Source organism: Carassius auratus, chromosome 13 (assembly GCF_003368295.1).
Source record: "Carassius auratus strain Wakin chromosome 13, ASM336829v1, whole genome shotgun sequence".
Taxonomy (NCBI): Eukaryota; Metazoa; Chordata; class Actinopteri; order Cypriniformes; family Cyprinidae; genus Carassius; species Carassius auratus.
Window position 1 is genome coordinate 11,184,865 of NC_039255.1, and position 21,270 is coordinate 11,206,134.

The 21,270-nt window shown below is 37.2% G+C and overlaps 1 protein-coding gene across 9 annotated transcripts in view; it reads left to right on the forward strand.

Annotated features, from left to right (window-relative positions):
* LOC113112641 (stromal membrane-associated protein 1-like) overlaps window positions 1–21,270 on the forward strand; it is a 99,440-nt gene that overhangs the window by 68,328 nt on the left and 9,842 nt on the right. For all 9 annotated transcript variants that reach the window (XM_026278378.1, XM_026278379.1, XM_026278380.1 and 6 more), the window contains 2 exons: window positions 3,842–3,920; window positions 8,402–8,529. In XM_026278378.1, the coding sequence (XP_026134163.1) occupies window positions 3,842–3,920; window positions 8,402–8,529 (207 nt within the window). The remainder of the gene's footprint in view (window positions 1–3,841; window positions 3,921–8,401; window positions 8,530–21,270) is intronic.

The window sequence follows — 21,270 nt, forward strand, 5'->3', positions numbered from 1 at the left end:
TGTCATTCAGGCGTCAGCTGCATTGAGTTGCAGCGCTGCCCTTGTGCCGCAGGAAGTCCGGACTCAGAGAGAGCGTGTGGATTAACAGCTGATTAAAGTGCAATTTGAATAAAGTAATCAGTGATGTAAGTGCCTGTGCTGATTACGAGCCAAAGACTCCTCAGGCCACCCCAGTTTAGATCCCTGATAAGCACAATGATGAACTATAATTGATGATAAGCATATTAAATGATAACAGAGTCTTGTTTTCTCCCCCCATGGCACAGGCCTGAGTCTCTTCATTCTGTGCATCCGCTGGCAGATGCTGCCATGCTTCCATTAAACGCTGGCTGTGGTTAATGCTGCTTTAATTACTGGAAACTGAATGAGTTTGACTGCTTATCATGTTCTGTAACAGGGGTTTAATTTATTACATCCACCTTTCGTTTTTGGCGACTAAAGCCCGTAACGCTGCTCGGTCAGTCAGATTAGAAGTTTGGCACTAATTGTTGTAAAATATGAAATAGGTTTGCATTGTGTCAGTACAGAGCCTCATTATTAGTTATTGTGCGCAGCAATGGGAACTGGTCTTACAAGCCTTCAAAGCACTTCTGGTATTTTTCCCTCACCTGTCTTTCTGTTTCACGCTGTGGTTTCACTAATAATTAATAGCCCTGCTCTGGGCTCTGTGGAGTGAGGGCTTTGTCCTGGTCTCAGAGTGTGTAAAGGAACTGTGCTACAGGAAGTGGCATGTGCCCACTCATGAGCTCAAGAACTCACTGTACTTTCAGCAGAGAGCTTCCTTCCACTATCATTATTTCTGTGCTGCAGAAGAACAGCACCTCTTCCATTCCTCAAGATACAGGCTACCCTTCTCTCCATATTGCTTTTTGTTATTTGATCTCCTAATCATTCTTCCAATCTTCTGATAATGATCTTCTAATCATTTGTAAACTAGAATTTGTTATTTAATGTTTTTTTCTTTTATATTTCACAGACAAGAAAACACTATGTCGGTATTTTGTTGACAGGACTGTGCTGTATTGTTCTGTGTGGATTTTGTTTATTTTAAAGTGGTTTCAGTAGTGGTTAATAAAAAGTTGCCATTTTTAATGTACAGTAGAATAGTAAATGTTTTTATGGCAGAATTATGAATTTTTATTTGACATTTACTTTTTATTTATTTGTATTTTCTTTTACTTTTATTTGACTTCACATTAAGTATTTTTCTCTGCTTTGCTCATTCACTTTTTTATTTTACTTATTTATATATTTATTTATTTTTCTCCCATTTCACTATATTTCTCTATGTTGGTTGTGTTCAGCTCGATTTGGTTTGAATATTTTACATGTCTTCCTCCTCGATAATCACCTGCACACGGTTTTAAAAAAACACATTGATCATTTCTTGGTCTTTCAGCATCTACAAAAATAAAATAACAGTCCATGAATGCAAAATAGGTTACAGACCCCTATCCCCCTCTCCAATATTCATAGCTGCAACACAAGTTGTGAGTGCCCAGCCAAGTACATTCAGCTTTGCATCAGTCCATAGCAAAGTGTAGAAGGTGTCCCTGTTCATAATGACTGAGTGGCGCTCACATGAGCATCTCCCTCTGATGCTGTTTGCATGGCACGGGTGTGTTACGTCGGAGGGAATGTGACACAAATGGAATTATTCTTCCATCAAAGGGAAGTATCCATGAATTAGAAATGACCTTGATTGGAGAGGCCCCAGAGACAGTTCAAGCTATTTCACACCCGTTCACTGAACGGCTTTCGAGAGTGAGGAAAGGCTGAGAGAGAGAGGATGAGATGGACTGGAAGAATTTAGAAGTAATTGTATGCATAAATAAAAGCATAGTGTGAAGAAAAAGCAGAAAACTGTAGCCTTCAGTGTTATGTTAGTATTATTTATATATTACATTTACATTTAATCACTTAGCAGATACTTTTATTCAAAGTGACTTATTATTATAGCTTTGTTAATATTTTGATGTTTAATAATATTTCATGTATTAATTTAAATTATATTAATATTAGCTTTTATTTTCATTGTCATATTTTTAAAATTTAAATTACAGTTCAGTATTATAGCAATATTTTGTACTTTTTAAAAATTATTTGTGATGTTTTGTGGTTACATAATTCATTTTGTGGTTAAAATAGCTCATTTTGGGCTGCGCACCTCATTAGAATTAAAAAATTAAATTTGTCCCTTGAGGCTAAAGAGACCCTTTCTGTGTTGCCCCAGATCTTCCCAAAGTTGACAATCCCTGTTTTACAAGGTGTGATGTGTGCCATAAGCCTTTGTATTTCAGTGTATCTGTCTTGTGAATGTTTTGTTTGCTTGTCTTAGCCTGTGTTTCCGCAATCTGAAGTAGAAAATACATTCTTGAAGGATTTCACCTTCAAAGTTGTCTTCAAAGTGTGCGTGTGTCAAAGTCAACAAATGGTAGAGCACCTAAGCCCTCAATTCATACATAATTCAACCAAACCCAACCGTTTTAATATTACGGTTTTCAATCATAGAGGTGTATTTTTTATTTTTTTTATTTGCGAAGGGCAGCTGTACATCACATTCCTTCCTATGTGCCTCTCTGCTTGTGTACTACAATAAAAAAGGTCACACGTTAAAAAGACTTGGCCTTGTATTCAGAAGCTGACATGCAAGGCTGGAGAAGGTTTTCACCGCTAAAAGATTAAGATTCAATTCACTTTAATTCAATTTCCAACCTTCTCTCAAGAGCTCAGGACCTAGTGATGTATAAAACACCCTTCTGATAGCTTTCATAATTCAGGAGCTTGTAAAATTAAGAGCGATCGATGTCATTTCTCATTAGAAACTGCTTTTGATGACTTTGGAATCAGAAAAAAGCGTTTTTTTTTCATTAGGCAACCATTTTTTTCTCTTTACCCCACAGCTAAATGGATCCGAATCTCAAGCTCGCTGGAGAACAGCAAATTTATTTTTCCCATTTAATCCTCTACCCACGATGCACCTGGCTCGACACTTCACCACAAGCCCTGCCTGCAGATGCTCATTAGAGTGCTTGTGTTGGCTCTGTCCCGTTTTTCAATCACTCAAATTCAATCTTTTGCCAAAAACAATTGCGCAATGATGACGTTAAGTGACACATCTAGACAAATTCGCATGTATCATTCTCTTTTATTGTGCTAATAAGGCAGATGTCAGACACCGGTGGTTTTATTCAGATTTGACAGCACAGTCTGGCTGGGTTTGTGTCTATTCTGACGTGTTCTGCCCTTTTGTCTTCCCAGTCTCTTGCCGCTCCCTCAAGAAGAACGCATCCCAATGCTGTCCTGTTGAGTTTGCTTGTGTGTTTGTGTATATATGTGAGGGTGGTTTGTTTAGAATGAGGTTTTAAAAGGCCTCCGTCTGGCTTTGATCTAGGCTTTAACCCAGAGCCCATCGATCGGCCATTCAGACCGGATTACAGTTAGTCTTCTCAGCCCGAGATGCCTCTTTCTTCCCATCACAAATCACAGGCCTCAAAAGCGCCTTTGAACTGAAATTCCAAAGTGGCATGGTCAGTCGACACCAAAGTGAGGTGCAGTCGGGCGTCAGTCAGGCAATGAACAAATAGAGCGAGTGAGCTATTTTGGCACCGCGTTGCATTATCTATTCATACAATTTGCAGAGTGCCTAACTAGCAAAGTTAAAACACAGAAGCCGTGTATACATAGTATCTGAAGGCTGTTTTTTTTGTTGTTGTGAAGAACAACATTCGAATCAGAACAACACCTGGTGGCCTTTTAGTCTGATGCTCACTTTTGGAATTGTGATCCCAAAAAAATCTTCTCGCTAACACTCTCTTTTTTTTGTCTCCCTTCATCTTAGAAAAGAGAAGACAACCAGACAGATTCCAGAATCAGCCCTAAGAAGAGTGCAGAGCCCGCCATCGACCTGTTAGGCCTTGGTAAGACATGAATAATTGATTACTCATCTCATTGCTGATCAGGGAATCTGATATATCTAAGATAGGCTGGAACAAAAATACTTCAAGGTCATTTTACACACAAAAAAAAAACATTTTTTAAGTGGTGGGAGGTAGTGAAATGGAAGACCAATTTATGCACTTTACATGTCATTGACTAATCTAATGGGATTTTACAGACAAATCAATCTTACAGAGTTTATATTTATATGAAGTGATGTGTGATACATTCATCTGTTTCAGATCTTTCCACTCATCCACCATATTTATGACCAACAGCAGGGCAATGTGATAATAGTGAATACAAAAATAAATGAACGTAGATGTACTCTGAAGGTTTGGTGATTCAGCACATAAATGTGCATCAGTGTTTTTCAGAATATTGTATAATATAGTAAAATAGTAATACAGCAAAATATAGTAAAAGTAGAAATATTGTGAAATATTATTTAAATTAAAACAACCATTTTCTGTTTAAAAAAATATTTTAAAATGTAATTTTACATTTTAAATGACATTTGAATGACGTGATGGAAAAGCTGTTACTGGCCATTACTCCAGTCTTCAGTGTCACATGATCCACCAAACTATAAACGAATATCAATCATACTGCACATTGTAGAGCTGTGATGCCTAAATACACTTGTAACATTTAAAATGATCGGTCTTTGTTTTTAATGTTTTTGTTTTTTCATTTATCTAGAGAATATGGTTATCTCGTTTTTGTTTTTTTTTTCTTATCTTTTTTATTATTAGGTCAGCAAGTACTCAAGGAACAGTTACAAGACAAGGTGTTGCTGTACACCTAAGCGACATGTTTTAAAGTCTGTTTTAAGGCTTGGATAGTGGAACACACTGACTGTTATTACTGTCTAGATGAAGGTTCAGGGAAGCACACTGCTAGTTCAGTCCTGGCGGTATTGATCAGGCCAGCAACTCGAGCCCTTGAGATGACCAAACACAACTGATGTTATATTACTTTCTGGGAAATGAAAGTTTCTGTTTGCTGCCCTGGAGCTTTCCATTGTCGCTTTGACTTGTTTTTATCACCCTCTAACTCTCTTTCTCTCTCTCTCTCTCTCTCTCATTCGATATTTCTCACTCTCTCAATCTCGATCTGCTAAAGTTGTCCATTATGATGAGTGAGAGAGACGGAGAGTGGGCGAGAATATATACATTTCCACAAATGTGTGTGTCCTAGTCAAGGAGGTTAGAGTGTTTAGATGAACGTCTTTAGCTTGGGGGCAGTAGGGGTCAGTGCTGATGAACAGCGGCTGGAGATGATGGTGTTGAGAATGAGACATGCATCTTATTGATGTGTTTTTGCTCAAGGCCCCAGCATCTTTTCCCACCCTTCCATGCCAGCAACAGGCTCCAGCACTGTGTTCAGACAATAGACGTTTTGTCTCTCTCTTTCTGTCAGTGTGGCTGTTGATAAAAAATTTATCAAATTACTTGCATGAAATGAATCACAATTAATCAGCACTATATCAATACATTTGCATTCTTTCTGTATTAAATGTGTATTTGGTTCTGTTTACACCTGTTGTGTTAACATCGATCTCAGGAGATTCATTTTAGAACGGTTTAGATCTAGTATTATGCATTGCTGTCAAATCGATTAATCGCGATTAATCACATATAGTGTTGTCAAAAGACCCGGTACTTCAGTACCAAGTCGGTACTAAAAAAATTACAATTTCACAGTACCAGGTTTTTTAGTACCGGTGGTACCCGAGTACCCGGTCAACCCGGTTCATGGTGCATACAGCAGACGGAATCTCAAAATGAAACGTACATTTTAATATGGACAGTCACGGAATTTGTCAAAGTTAGTATAAATTAATCAAATCAAATCTCCATATGGACCAGTATCTGTAAATGTTAAGCCGCAAAAGTTGGTTGAAATATGAATCCTGCATGTTAGCGCGTCTCTGTGTGAATGAATGAATTGCAGAGATGTGCGGGTTTGTTTACTACATAGACTGAAGCGCATGACACTTGCAGTAATTTCAGCTTCTGCCGTCTCAATGAGGACATAAATACATAAACAACATCACCAGAACTGTTCTGAGTCACTTCACAAGCATTTTACCATTTCATTTGAGTAAAATCAGTGTCAATTTAAAGGTATTCAACGGAAACCCGTCAAAATAAAATTTCATTTTTACATAAAGGCACTGTACTAGAAATATTACTATTATTTAGTAGAATGTATGTGATACTGCTACTACTGTTGAAAAAATGTATAAAACTTTATTTTTTAAAGAAATAAATCACACAATATTTCTTCCATGTTTTAATTTTAATAGCAAATCCCCTTTATTTACCAAAAAATAAAATGTGTTTAAATTTAATTAATTAAAAGACAAATTTCATTAATTAAAAGACAAATAAAATTTGGGTGAAACTTGTTTACTGTTTTTCATTATTATATTACTTGTAGAAAAACTTTAAACAGAATTGTAAATAAGTATAAAGAATTGCATTATTTATTATTTTTTATTATTATAATTTTTTTTTTAAATAAACATATTTTTGTGGTTTTCTTTGGTACCGAAAATTGGTATCGAGAATTGTGGATTTTCACTGGTATTGGTACCGAATACTGAAATTTTGGTACTGTGACAACACTAAGCACATCCAAAATTACATAATATATTTGTGTGTGCTGTGTGTATATATATATATATATATATATATATATATATATATATATATATATATATATATATATATACAAATATACTTATGACACCAGACTTCTCCAATCATTTCATCCGCAAAAATCCCACCACTCATAAAGTAGAAAGCAAGCTTTCATTCAAATCTGCCTCCATTCAATTCAACAACCAATAGTTAGAACTTCTCGATACATAGAAGTCTCCTATTTTCTTTTTCTCAGTAATTGGTTACACTCAGATGTATGTAACAATATGGAAGAAAAGACTTTAACATTACAAAAGTCAGTAACACTTTATTTTAAGGTGTCCTTGTTACTTACTATATGGTTAGGGTTTGGCTTAGGGTTGCTTGCTTGTAATTATGCATAATTAATTTTTATTACAATAAGTACATGTTACGTGTAACAAAGACAAATAAAGTGTTACCTTTAAGTCTTTTTAGGCATTTCATTCAACCTGTCCACGTTGACATCTGCCTAATTTGGCTACCTTCCACCAAGGTACATATGAATTTACACAAACTATACTATAGTTTATATAGGCCAGTGATCCTCAAATCTGGCTCGCGAGATCCACTTTCCTGCGAAGTTTAACTCTAACCCTAATCAAACACGCATGAGTTTGCTAATCAGTGTCTTCAGGATCATTAGAAAATCACAGGCAGGTGTGTTTAATTGGAGTCGGAGCTAAACTCTGCAGGAAACTGGATCTCGCGAGCCAGATTTGAGGATCACTGATATAGGCACTCAATTAGGCCAATTTTTTTCTCTTTATATTTCTGCATTCTTTTTTATACTTGCATTTAGCTTCGTTTTTCCTTACTATTCGTGATCCTATCAGAATAGACCTGCAACCCACCACCACATGAAAACCACTGTTTTAGACTGTATGTATAGGCACTCATAAAGCATATCAGATGTTTGTGCACACATAAAGGCCTTTGAAATAGAGTGCAGTGCTTTCCAGATGCTTCGCTCTTTTGCACATCACACTTTACGTGGGTTCTCTAATTTCCTCTTCCTATTCTCCTTCTAGTAACACCCCCAGCTCATCAAGCGTCACATCGCTTCTCTTCCAGACTCCCGTTGCTTTTCGCTCCAGTTGTATTATTTTGAGCTTTTATTTTCATGGATTTTATCAGTCATAAAGAGATGGCAGTAGCTCTTGACTGGAACGTGTGAACACAGGCGGGGCTCTGACTGAGTCTTTTGACTTTAATGGAATGAGAGAGTGCGTCTGAGTGGCAGGCCGGCATCGGAGGCGAGCGGATGCTTTTTCTCCAGCGTTGGCGGAGGCGTGTGCGCAGTGTGATTAGATTTCCTTGGATGGAGTCGATAGGTAGCGGGAATGGGAAAAGCAAGCAGAGCAGGCGGTGTGGGCTGCTGCCAGATGAACACTGCTTTATTTCTCTCTACAGAAACAAAGACTCATGCGAGTAGGTTTAGCCTGGCACTGGTCATCACTGCTGACTCAGTTAGTCACAGATGCATCTGAATTGTTATGTAAAGAGTCGCTGTGTCTCTGACATCTGACTTCAGTGGCTCAGAATAATTAAATACAGTGGATAAATGCAGTTTGCTAAGAAAGCAAAATAGGCCAAAATCTTCAAATTGAGCAGTGCATAAAAACAATTGTTCAGCTTGTGGAGTCTTGCTTTAAAATCAACAAAATCTATTTAGTTTGGTGTGAAACCAATACAAATCTAAAGTGATTGTTACTGTTTATAATGCTGTTGACACTTTGTCCATGTGTAATGGCCTTTGGTTCTCTCTCGCTCAGATGCACCCACAGCCAGCTCTGCCAGCAGTGGGGCGGGAACAAGCAGTGCAGCTCCAATCAGTGACGACTTAGACATCTTTGGACCTATGGTATCCAACCCTTTGCCCTCAAACACCAACACAAACCAGGTAAAAGAGTCCACTAATGGATACATCAATAACCAATATGTGTGTGTGTGTGTGTGTTCTTGGCTCAAAAAACCTACTCTATCCTGTTGTCATGTCAGTCACATCAATTTCTCAGTGTTGGGTAGTTGACAACCATTGGCAGCGGTGTCCTGGGGTGTGACATATGTACTTTTTGAACGTGTTGTGTATGTTTTGAACATGTTTTGCTCAAAGGTTTGAGGTCAGAAAGAATTTTAAGAGATTGATAACTTTATTGAGCAAGGGTTCATTAAATAGATCAAATGTGACAGTTAACGCATTTATGTTCAAATGTTCTTTGTTTTTGTTTTTTTGCAGTTCTTTTGTGCTTTCTATTCATCAAAGATTCCTGGAAAAGAATGCATTACAGTTTCCACAAAAATATTAAGCAGCACGACACGCAGTGATGATGATAAGAATAATTGTTAAATATATTAAAATAGAATAGAGCTATTTAAAATTTAAATAATATTTCACAATATTTCTGTTTTTATTTTTGATCAAATTAATGCAACCTTAGTGAGCAATAGGAAACTTATTTTGTAAACCTGATCCCAAATATGGACAGTGGAAGAATATTTATTTTATAAATTAAAAAAAATATTTTGTCAAAATGTGGAACTATTTGCATAGCTGCAAATTAACTGGAAATATTTTTTAGAAATTGTAAAAATTTCTATTCTATTTATTTTATCCTGATACGATGATATAAAAAAGTCAATGTCAGTGCTATGACGGCAACCCACAAACCACCTGAACTCTTTTGGTACATTTGGTTATTTGTCATGGCATGTGGTGGCTAATGCTAAACAGACCTTCATAAACCAGTGCACCTCATTTGTAAGGGAACAGAGGTACAAGTTAAACAAGAAGCGTTATTTTTCTTAGGTCACAAAACATGCGTCTGTTCCTGCTTGCCCTCATTCAGTCTAAATTCATCTGACGAAGAGAGACAAAGAAAAGGTCAAACCCAATTGTTTTAATTTCCTCTACAAACACCATGATTACATTTTGCCTGTCTACTTGCGGCTGACAGAATTGATTTGCAGGGTCTCCCTGGCCAAAGGATGCAGCATGAATAATGAGGGATATTAGCATTTATTACGGCCTTTGCTGAGAAGAGTGGAGAGGAGAAATGTTTAATAATGTCGAGAAGAGAGAGGGATAAAAACAGACTCATGTTAAAAGGAGGCAGAGAAGCTTGGCAATACATGTTAGAGATGCACAATTTATTTGAACCTTAGTGGTTCAAATGTATAGCCTGGTAATCAGAGATGTATAGTAACGAAGTAGAACTACTTCACTACTGTACTTAAGTATTAAAAGGCGGTATCTGTACTTTACTGGAGTATTCTTTTTTTCTCCTACTTCCACTTTTACTTCGGTACATATTTTCGCTGAGTTTAATACTTTTACTCCAATATTTTTTTTATGTGCTGCATCGTTACTCGTTACAATTATAATAATGTTACGAATCATTCCATTACAAACCACTGCCAGAACTGTAGATGGCAGGTTTGATGAAGCTGGCACATCATTGAGCGAAACAAGCGAGACTGCGCGTGCTGACTGAACTGCTGTGAAGAGTGAGATGAACACCGAGCCGAGCCAGATAATGACTCGTTCACGAGTCAAGAACCGGTTGCATCGGTTTTCGGATGACCAGTAACGTTAGTTCTTTCTGACAGTTTGATTCAATAAAACAGTTGAAGAAAACAGTTCACCGATTCTTTTGCGCTCGATGCAATGGCGTCATTGGCGTTGACTGCACATGGGCTCATAACATTAACACAGAATCAGTTCAGAATCAATCACCAATCGAATCAGTTCGGTTCCAGACGCTCTTTGTGACGGTTTGCTTCACGCTAAATCACACATGTGCAGTATCATCAGCTCCTCGGTTCACGAATCGGACGCGTCTGACAGAAACGGTTCTTGACTCGTGAACGAGTCATTATCTGGCTCGGCTCGGTGTTCATCTTCAGTTCTCTCTTCACAGCAGTTCAGTCAGTGTACTGTTTGAGAAAATTAATTACTCCGGGATATTGGTTTGTTTTAACTCAGAGGGAGTGTCAGCCACATTAAACAAGTTAACAGCTTAATTCATCTGTGGATTAATGCGTATTGGAGACGCGAATTCAGTTCGATTTGGTGGACTGTTTCTAAAAGATCCGGTTACCCTTATGAAAATTAACCGTGGTTTAACTACAAATAAAACCAAAAAACCATGGTTACTATAGTTAAACCATGGTAACTTCAAATTAACCATGTTTTTGCTATATTAACCATAATTTAACCATGGTATTTGTAGTAAATCTGTGGTTATACAAATGGAAGTCAACACGCCAAAAAACCATGGGTTACTACAGTTTTACTATAATAAAACCATGGTTATTTTTCGTAAGGGTACATCGAATGATTCGTTCGCGAACCAGATATCACAAACTGCTTTGTTTTTAACTGTCTTACAACAGACACGGAAGAGAAGACAATGCTGAATAAATTCGTAGTTTTTGCTATCTTTTGACCAAAATGTATTTTCGATGCTTCAAAAAATTCTAAATGACCCTCTGATGTCTTACGGGTTTGAAACAACATGAGGGTAAGTTATTAATGACATCATTTTGCAAATTGGGCTAACTGACCCTACTAACTGTTTTTTGTTTACAAGAAGTTACAGTCAAAGGAATTGTGATTGTCCTTTAGGTTAATCATTTGAAATAGTAAAAACAATATGTTCAAACTTTTGACTATTTTCTTTAATAGCTACATAACACAATACTTCTACTTTTACTTTCAGTACTTGAGTAGTAAATTTTAAAATAGACTACTTGCAATACTTAAGTACAAAAAATGTTGAATACTTTAGTACTTCTACTTAAGTGTGGTGCTTAAAGAGCACTTCTACTTCTACTCAAGTCACTTTTTTGATAGAGCACTTGTACTTTTACTCAAGTATGGTTCTCTAGTACTTTATACATCTCTGCTGGTAATACCAGACTCTGCTACTTCACTTTGCTTCGTAGACAGAGTCTGGAATGGCATAATAGAGAAGTGTTTTCTCTCTCGCTAGGGGGCGCTTGTCTGAAGTTTAAAATCATTGGTTACCCGTAAGCCAATCAGATACTTTAAGTTATGACGTATGTTATGCGCCTGTACAGCCGCATCGAAGCCCATGATCGAAGCACAGACATCATGCATCAAACTCAAATCTATGATTGAACTTCCACTGTAAACCTGTTGTTAAACACTCTTCTTGTTCTGGCTTCAGTTTGAAAAAGAGTTGAATGTTCTCCATAACAGAGCGAATTGCATCCCGTGTCTCGTTTCCCATTTTCGCGGTCGTTTCGGTTTTCGATTTCTCTAACCTACAATTTAAAACTCTGTGCTTAGCATCTACGTCACGGCTCTCAGCCCGCCCTCTGCTCGTTGACTGGCCCGGCTGTTTTCAGACCGGTGGCAAACAGAAAGCTCTGACGCTGTATCAGACTGAGTACAGAAGCGAAATGAAATTGAGCGGAAATAGGAAGTCTGACGTAGTCAGGCTATCAAATTTAGGTTTTGTTGGGCTGATATTGTGCATTTAATTGTACATCAGCATTTTGCTGATTTTTAAATTAAATTAAATTAAATGTATGCATTTATCCAAAGCGACTTACAGTGCATTCATTTTTTACCTAACATGTGTTCCCCTGGGAATTGAACCCACAACCTTGTGCTGCAATAGCAATGTGATACCACTTGAGCCGCAGGAACACAATTTTTTGTACAATATTTTTTTTTTTTATTTTTTTTTTTTTACATTTGAATGACCTTTGCTATCATCTAATGTTGATTAACACGGTCAAATATAGTGTTTAGCAAAAAAAAAAATAATCACATATATATATATATATATATATATATATATATATATATATATATATATATATAGATAGATATAGATAGATAGATAGATAGATAAAATAATGTTGCACTTTGTATCCCTTACCAGGTTTTTTAATGTTGTAATAATTACCCATAGAAAATTATTAACACAGAATAATAATCAACATTTAATATTCAGAATACATTTTATTTGTTGAAAGGCAATAAGTTACTAAATACTGTATAGATGGGCATTGGTAAAAAAATGTTGATAACCACTGAGTTACATGTTTATAGCTGATCAGGACACTGGAGGATCCCAGCAGGAATAGCAGTGTGTCTTTGTGAAATCTGGTCTTCACGTCTGGGATCCACTCTCACTAACCCTATACTGTCTCTACTTTCACCTTTTCTCCTTCGATAGACCTTAATCAGGGTAGAACCATATTGATTTTTTTTTTTGACAGGAATGAAAATTATGCTGTGAGGCACAGAAGTACAGTGTGTTTGGAAGATCTTACTGTTGTTTAACAATGTACCGATTGTTCAGCTGATGAAACATCTTAAAGAATTTCCACTTGGAAAAAAAGCTCAATAAAACAGTTTTGAAAGTTGTGAGTTTTGAAAAATAAATGTTATACAAGAGTGTTGCACAGCATGTCTTTGTAAAGTCTATACTTCACAGCCTCATTTTCATTCGTGTAAAATTCAATATGACGTCTACCCTGACTAAGGTCCATTCCCATCCTCCTTTTACTCCTGTTTTGGCAATCGTTCTCAGAATAACTTGAGGAGAATTCTCTTTTTTGATCTTGGAAGCCTGAAGCTGACTTGAAACCAGAAAAGTCACTTGACAAAAAGCTTTTTGCCCACTTGAATCAATGTTTTATTGAGAGGTTTATAGAGCCGCTGGACTGACTTGGACTTCTCGAATTATTGATGCCCTCGTACTCTGCTCAGGCCAAGTGGAAATCAGCCCTTTCTACACAATGTACGTGTGCATTCTCCATTCTCATGGGATGATAATAAAGGATAAAGAGGAGCTAAAGATAGATCACTTAAGAATAGTAAGCCAATGCTCAGGGCTTCTCAAAGCATTCAGTCTCAACAGCATGCTGTCAATCTCTGCTCTTATTGTTCAGATGAATTGAGCGGCATTGGGTGTCTGATGAGGGAAGATAGCAGCATTATGCCTTGATTCTTGTTTGTTGTGTCTTTGAGTGGAAGATGTGTTTAAAAGAGCCGCACATTGGCTCTTTAGAGGATTTGGGGGCTTTTTGTATGTCTGAGGATGTGTCACTTATTGGAATTGGATTGCTTATGTATGTGAATGAGGATTTAGTTTTTCCTCAAATGCTGATTTTTGGAAGCAAGAGCGACTGCAGGATGGAGCCTGACCTTGCCTCCATATCAGTAGGTGCATTTACATTGACACCTTTTGCTTCCATCGGAATGAGTTCATTCTGATTGACGAATCGGAACATGCTATAGTGTTTACATGAACGCTGAATAAAGTGATCGGGTTGATATGTGCGTTTATGTCACAAGCTCCTTATCGGATTTACTCTTTTGACATGCGCACATTGCATGAATATACAGAGTTTCCCGCAGCTGTCGCATACTGATTTAAAAAGCATACGTAATATTTATCTACTTCGGGTTCTTATTAGGTGACGACCAGCACATGAACTATTGTGCAGTGCTGCTTACTTTAAAAAAATATATATTTAAATTAGGGCTGTCAAATGATTAAAATTTTTAATCAAATTAATCAGTATTTTCAGTGGATTAATCATGATTAATCACTATTTGCAACTACACCTGAATCCTAACCATTTTTTTTCTGAAATGCATACCAAAAGATAAATAACGGGACACAGATACATAATTTTCATGTATTGATTCATCAATATGTGGTTCTTTTTTTTTTAATTTCAAAAGTTTAACATTTACTTAGATCAAATTTACCTGAGCACTATATCAAACCATGCCATTTAACTACAGATAGTGTAAGAGTTTTAGGTGAAACAGTGGTTAAATAAAGCCACATATCTTTGAAATTATGCATAGAGAAACTCGAAAGAATGAACTCAGAAACACAAACATGCGCCACAATCACATAAGCAGCACTCTGGGCACTCTTGTTTTTGGGAGGTGTTCATTTGCTCTGCCACAATACTTTAGGATCGATATTTTCACGTTCTGAAGGCTTCAAGTGCCAGTAAAACCAAGTAAAAATGCATATGCTTTTCCAAACAGCTGTAATTTTCGCTGGATTGCATGTAGGCGTTCTGCGCATGCGCAGTGTGAAACACAGGACGCTATAACACAGTGATCCTCAAATCTGGCTCGCGAGATCCACTTTCCTACGAAGTTTAGCTCTAACCCTAATCAAACACGCATGAGTTTGCTTATCAGTGTCTTTAGGATCATTAGTAAATCACAGGCAGGTGTGTTTAATTGGAGTCTGTGCTAAACTCTGCATGAAACTCGCGAGCCAGATTTGAGGATCACTGATATAACAGGAAGAAGAAGCTCCAGCGTATCAACTACCAAAGTCGTCTCTGTTTATCGAGCTTGGCATGAATGTATTTGAGAGTAAATGGGGTAAAACCTTAAGCTTCTTCGGTGTTTTCGTCGCGGTGCTCGCCGCTGTTTTTTACTATCTTGAGAATTCAGAGATCGACGACACTTTCCTAACCTGAATAATTTGTCACACTGTGCATGCGTGAAATGCGTTAAAAAATTTGACGTAATTAACGACAACCAACTAATTAACGCCGTTAACGCGCTATTTTTGACAGCCCTAATTTAAATAAAAGTGCCCCTTCCTACACACAAAAGCAGTTGTTTGAGAGTCTTAAACGAGGACTGGTGGACATTGTCCTGCTCCACTTCACAGACGCTGAATGAAAGGATAGTTTTATAATGATGGGACTTCTGCGTGTCATACGTCATTACGCTATTTCTACGTTACTGCGCAAGTGCAGTACTTTCCAGTTTCGGTTTTCAATCTGAGTGTTTACACGTCCTCTCGCTCGGATTACAAAAGGATAAACCACCCCTTACAATCCGATCAGAATATTAGTCAGATCTGGCCAATTCAATCCGATTCACGTGTTTACATGTGACTTTTTTTATTCTGATTGTGCTTCTAGTCCTATTACGATCTGATTAGTAGGGTCCATGTAAACACAGCTAGTGTTGTTTTATTAACTAAAACTATTAAAAATTTGGTTGCACTTTATTTTACAGTACGTGTACTTCCATGTACTTATAGTGCACTTACAGTGTATTTATCTAAGAAAGTTAGGGTTATACAAGGTAACTACATGGGGTAGGGTTAGGTTTAGGGGTAGGTTCAGGGTTAGTAACTAGTTATTACATAGTTATTGTAATTACTATAATAAGTACATAGTATGTACATGGGGAACAGGACTGTAAAATAATGTTCTATCAAAAATTTTTATGTTAGTTAGAAAACATCTAAAATGAAATCAAGTATAAATATTAAATGGAAAAAAGTAAATAAAAAATTAGAAATGCAACTAACTGAAATACTAAAGTGACTAAAACTGAAATAAAAAGAAATTATTTATAATCACATTACTATGCAAAAGTCATAGGCCATTAGTATTTTCACGAACAAAAAAAGGGGGAAAAAAACAAAAAGTGATGCCAGTAATTTATATCTTTTGCTGTAGTGTGTTAGTGGGAAATATCTGTTTACATTTCCGAACATTCAAGACACCTGAAGAAGATTTTGTTTGTGTGTGTGTGTGTGTGTGTGTGTGTGTGTGTGTATAAAAATGCTTAAAATTATCTTTTGACGAAAATGAATACTGAAAATATTAAAAGTTAAATTAAACATATTAATAAATACAATAATAATTAAGAAATGATACTAAAATAACACCGTTCCATATCAGCCCAACACCAACTCATCATTCAACGCATCAACATATGCACATTCACTCTTATGATATTTGATATTAATAGTTTGATAATTATGATATTAATAAAAAATTTTGATTGTAGACATGCAAATAATCAGTTGAACATCCAGCATGATACAACAATAAGCATGCAAACTTTTTGGAGATGATTAGAAATGAATGAGAAGATGAGGTAATGTATGCAGGTTTATTTATTTATTTATTTTACATGTGAAAACAAGCAGAAGATGTTTGATTTGTTGGCATGAGGGCCTGAGACAAGGCACTCACACAGTTCTCCCCAAGCCTAAGGAGAGAGAAAGATGAGAGCGAGAGACAGTTGGAGCCTTTGATGAGAAACCGCCGGGCTTCCGTATTCTCCATTCCTTCTGTGTGACTCCAGCCGGTGCATGTTAATCTGTCCTCACACTTCCTCTTTTCACATCTCATCTACTGCCAGCTTTTATATCACCTCCTGAGACATACACACACAGTCTCCTCTGCAGGACATCCTCCTCCCTGCAGCTTCTATATAAGTGCACAACTGCTAGCCAGTTCTGGTGTCCCATAATGCTCAGTTAGCAGCAACTCCCTCCCTATTATTGACATCCTGACCAGCCTGTTTCTCTCCAGATCCCACACAAAGGCTGGGAGAATATCAACATCAACATTCCATGAGCGTTGTGGAGGCAGAACATCACAGCTCACTTGCATCATGATTTTTTGCTATTCACATATTAGGCACATGATGTTTATCACTGTTACAGTGAATTGAGAAGTTAGTAGCACATTATACTAAGGTCCCATTAGTTGATGCATTAACTGACATTCACATTTATCTCATGTTCACTGAATTTTATTAACAGATGTGTCTTAGTATTGTATTCTAGATCATCATTGATTAATAAAGGGGTTGGGACTATTTTTCATTGCTAGTTCAGGTTGACTAATGTTAACAAATGGAACCTTATTATAAATTGTTTGCAATAAGTTTTTGTGTCTTTTTATGTGTCTTTTTCGGGAACCATAATGCAATGATATTAAACTTGTTGCAGATACTGAAAACAAAAAAAGACATTTACAAAAACAAAAAAAAGCAATAAGCCTGAGTGAAAGTATTAAGTAGAAATTTTGAAATATTTTTTTATGTAAAACATACTTTTTACTTACAGCTTAAAAAAAAAAAAAAGATTTTAATATGGTACCGATATATCTCATGGCCCTACTGCGACATGACTTGACCCAAAAATCACACATCTCTCCGCTTCCATTGCAGATGATCCTCTTAGAATTTAGCTGCTTATTATCCTGTTAAAATGAGGATTCTGATGTATTAAGAGTTGTTTGAATTCTTTTAACCGCTTCTTGCTCTTACATTGCTACACTCAACCAGACTAGGTCATGTAATTGCGGAAAGGTTTGCTTTACTTAAGTAATTTTGCTAAGTACCATCTGTCAGCTGTTTTCCTGCACTAGTCTCGCCCCAGATTCTGCAGCAAACAGGATGTAAAATGTGCTGACTCACTAATGAATCATTCAGCTGTTTAAGAGCCATATCTCATCAAACCCAACGTCAGCCCTTTAAGAGCACAGCTATTGATCCACTCGTGCTCTTTTGAGCTCTGTGGGCCCTTGCGCTCAACATATGGGCATGCCATACGCCATGCATTCTGCACTGCATGCATGCAGCACTGTGGAAAACCACATTGGGCCTCTCAGAGCACATGTAGGTATGTACACTGTTTCCACACACACTAGAGACCTGCGGTGTAGGGAGCCTCAGTGTTTCATGAGTGTTTTTTAAGCACAGATGGTTTCTCAGTAGGACTTATGCCTAATGAAAGCTGAGCTAGTTCAGTGTGTACAAAGAGAAAAGACTCTGTGGTGGCCGGTGAGCTACGGGGTGACTGCTTTATACAGGTTTTAAATTCAAGCTTTGCTGCTAAACAGTGTTTTCACTTTACTATATGGTTTTGTAACAGCAAAGTCTTTTTGAGAGTTAGATAGTCACCGTATATGTTTAAAGAAAATAATAGTTATATTGAATATTAGGCTACAATTAGACTATGGGCAAAAGTGACCCAAATCTGCCCATCCCCAATAACAGTGTGAACAGCATAAATCATCACTTTTTTAGATTCTTATATGTGCCACTTCCATATGTTATCCTAAATCAAATACAGCTCAGATATTTTGCAATGCGACCTCAGTCTGAACAATCATATAGAAATTCATTGTTCTTTTACGTTACTCCAGATTGACATTTGTCACAATTTTGCAGTTTTTGCTCAATTTTTTCTATTGAAAATAGTTTCAGTCAAAGCCACAGCAGAACGGTCTCATGTCTCTGAGCGGTGTTTTGTTACTGAATGAATCCACTTTTTTGAACGAAATGAGTGAGCCATTTGTCACTTGCCAAATTTCTGAATGAACCAGCCATTTTAACGAATGGGTCGAATGAATGACTAAATGACTCTCTTATTAAATGGTAATTTGCCGCCAACTACTGGTTGTTTGGTTTCGTAATTAAAAGTATCATTGTATTTTCCCCCACATTTCTTATCTGAAATTGAAAGTGACGAAAGTGCCATGACATTCAGCCAAGTATGGTGACCCATACTCAGAATTCGTGCTCTGCATTTAACCCATCCAAAGTGCACACACACAGAGCAGTGAACACACACACACTGTGAACACACACCCGGAGCAATGGGCAGCCATTTATGCTGCGGCGCCCGGGGAGAAGTTGGGGGTTCGATGCCTTGCTCAAGGGCACCTAAGTTGTGGTATTGACGGACTGAGATTCAAACCCACAACCCTAGGGTTAGGAGTCAAACTCTCTAACCACTAGGCCACGACTTCCCCATATCATCTGTATGTTAAAAAAAAAAGGAATAATTAATCTTATGACATTATTTATGCATTTGCAGTTTTGAGGTGTAAATTAATTTATGGCACCTCTCAGCTTCTTTAAAAAAATTGCCTATTTATAAACACTGTGGGAAATTACATCTGCTTTGTTATATACAGCATTTTTACCTCTTTCCAGTCAAAGAGTACTATATTTTGAGTTTTTTTGTAATGATTAATAATTTAATTATACTTTTTTTTTTTTTGCATTGTAAAAAGTATATTTTTGTTTGTATATGCTGTCAATTTTAGTTCTTAGAAAGAAAATCAGAATCTGTAAAAAACTGTATCGGCAGGTCGCACTTAAAAAAAAAAAGAAAAAAAAATTTAATCGGCCAAGAAAACCGCAATCGGTAGCAAAATATATGTGTGTTTGGCTATGGAGTGTTAAAATTACGGTATTTTGTAATCCAAAGGCTTCTGTTTCCACTCTGGTTCTGTCCTGTGTTTGTCCCCGTAGTTAGTCTAATCACCATGTACTTGTGTATGCCTCCATCCTCTGCATCTGATTAGAACAACACATCCACATCTGCAAGGGTACAAGGAAGTGTAAAGTACTGTAAGCATGGAGAAGAATGCTTTTATACAGCCAGATGGTTTAGTTGCGTCTTCGTCTAGCAGGCACTTAACGGGGCCATGTGAACCAGCATCCTTTAGTCCCATGTCTGCCCTACTCTTAAAACCTTTAAAAACTATTATATGATACCATCCCAAGGTTGTAGACTACATTACGGACAAGTGCATGAATGTTCGGTTCTCACAAAGAACTGCCCGAGGACCCGCTGTACTGGAGGATTCACTTATTTCACGCTCCAGCCCTGCACAATGCAAATTCTCGCATGTTACCAGCTCTACCTTTGAGCCACAGAGCTTGGAAACACAACCAGTCCACTCGCCCGTCTCAGGAACATGACTTTTGACCACATGCAAATTGTTAGGATATTTAAAGAACACTTATGCATATTTCAGGATTCAGGGACAGTAAAGCGTCAAGTGTATTAACTTTTCTCTTTACCAGACGGGGGTAAGCTGGCCTTAATTGGTCTTGCTTTTTTTCACATTTATAGTGTGTGTATGTATGCGTGTTCTTACTTTTCCAGCACAGCTCATTTTCTTAAAAGTATTCTTGAGGCGGAACGTCCTTGGGTTTGCAAGCATGGCATTGGATGTTAAGACTAGGGTCAGAACGCCATCAGGCTTTATTCTCAGGTTTGTCAGGGGAAAAATGTAGCTGAAATATTATTAGATGGAATTAGCTGGAATGAATTTCCGTGTGTTGAGTGCCTCTTTTTGTAGCTGATGAATTATTAACTTATATTTAAGTTATGCCAATAAATGTGATTTGATTTGATAGCACATCATGTAAAATTAAATGCATTTAAATGTTTAATGCATTGACAGCCACTTTCGCAGATAGGGCCCAGAAAATAACTTTAGTTTTTAGTAGAATCGCTGCTTATGCAGTATGTGGGAATATAACCTGCACGTAATGGCACTATGACTGAAGTCTAGACCAGCCGAATATCGATCATGGCCGAAGCGAGGCAGTGAATACATTACAGAAGGCTGATTAGAAGCATATAGGTCAGAGTGCTAATGTAGGCTCAGATTTCTTCATCTTCGATCTGTAACCACTGATAACTAACACAGTTAACTGATCCCAGAGAAGCACTGGAGGGACTCGCTTCTTCTGAGCGTCTGCTGGACCAGTGGAGGTCACAAACAAAATACAACCAAAGAATCTCAGCTGCTTGGGGCTGATAGGATTGTTGTTTGTAAGGAAATTCACAGTTTAAGCAATCAAACTGCTTTATTGAATTTATGATATTCCATCACACCAACATGTTGTATCATGAGCACTCTGTCTTTTTTTGCTTAATCTGATATATGATTTAGTGACCGTTAATTTTTTATGCAAATGGTTTAGTTTAGTTTATGTATTTGTTTATTTTCTCCTTTGATATTGTTCATTTGTGTAGCTGTGTATTCCCCAGATGGTCTCTTGTCTGAT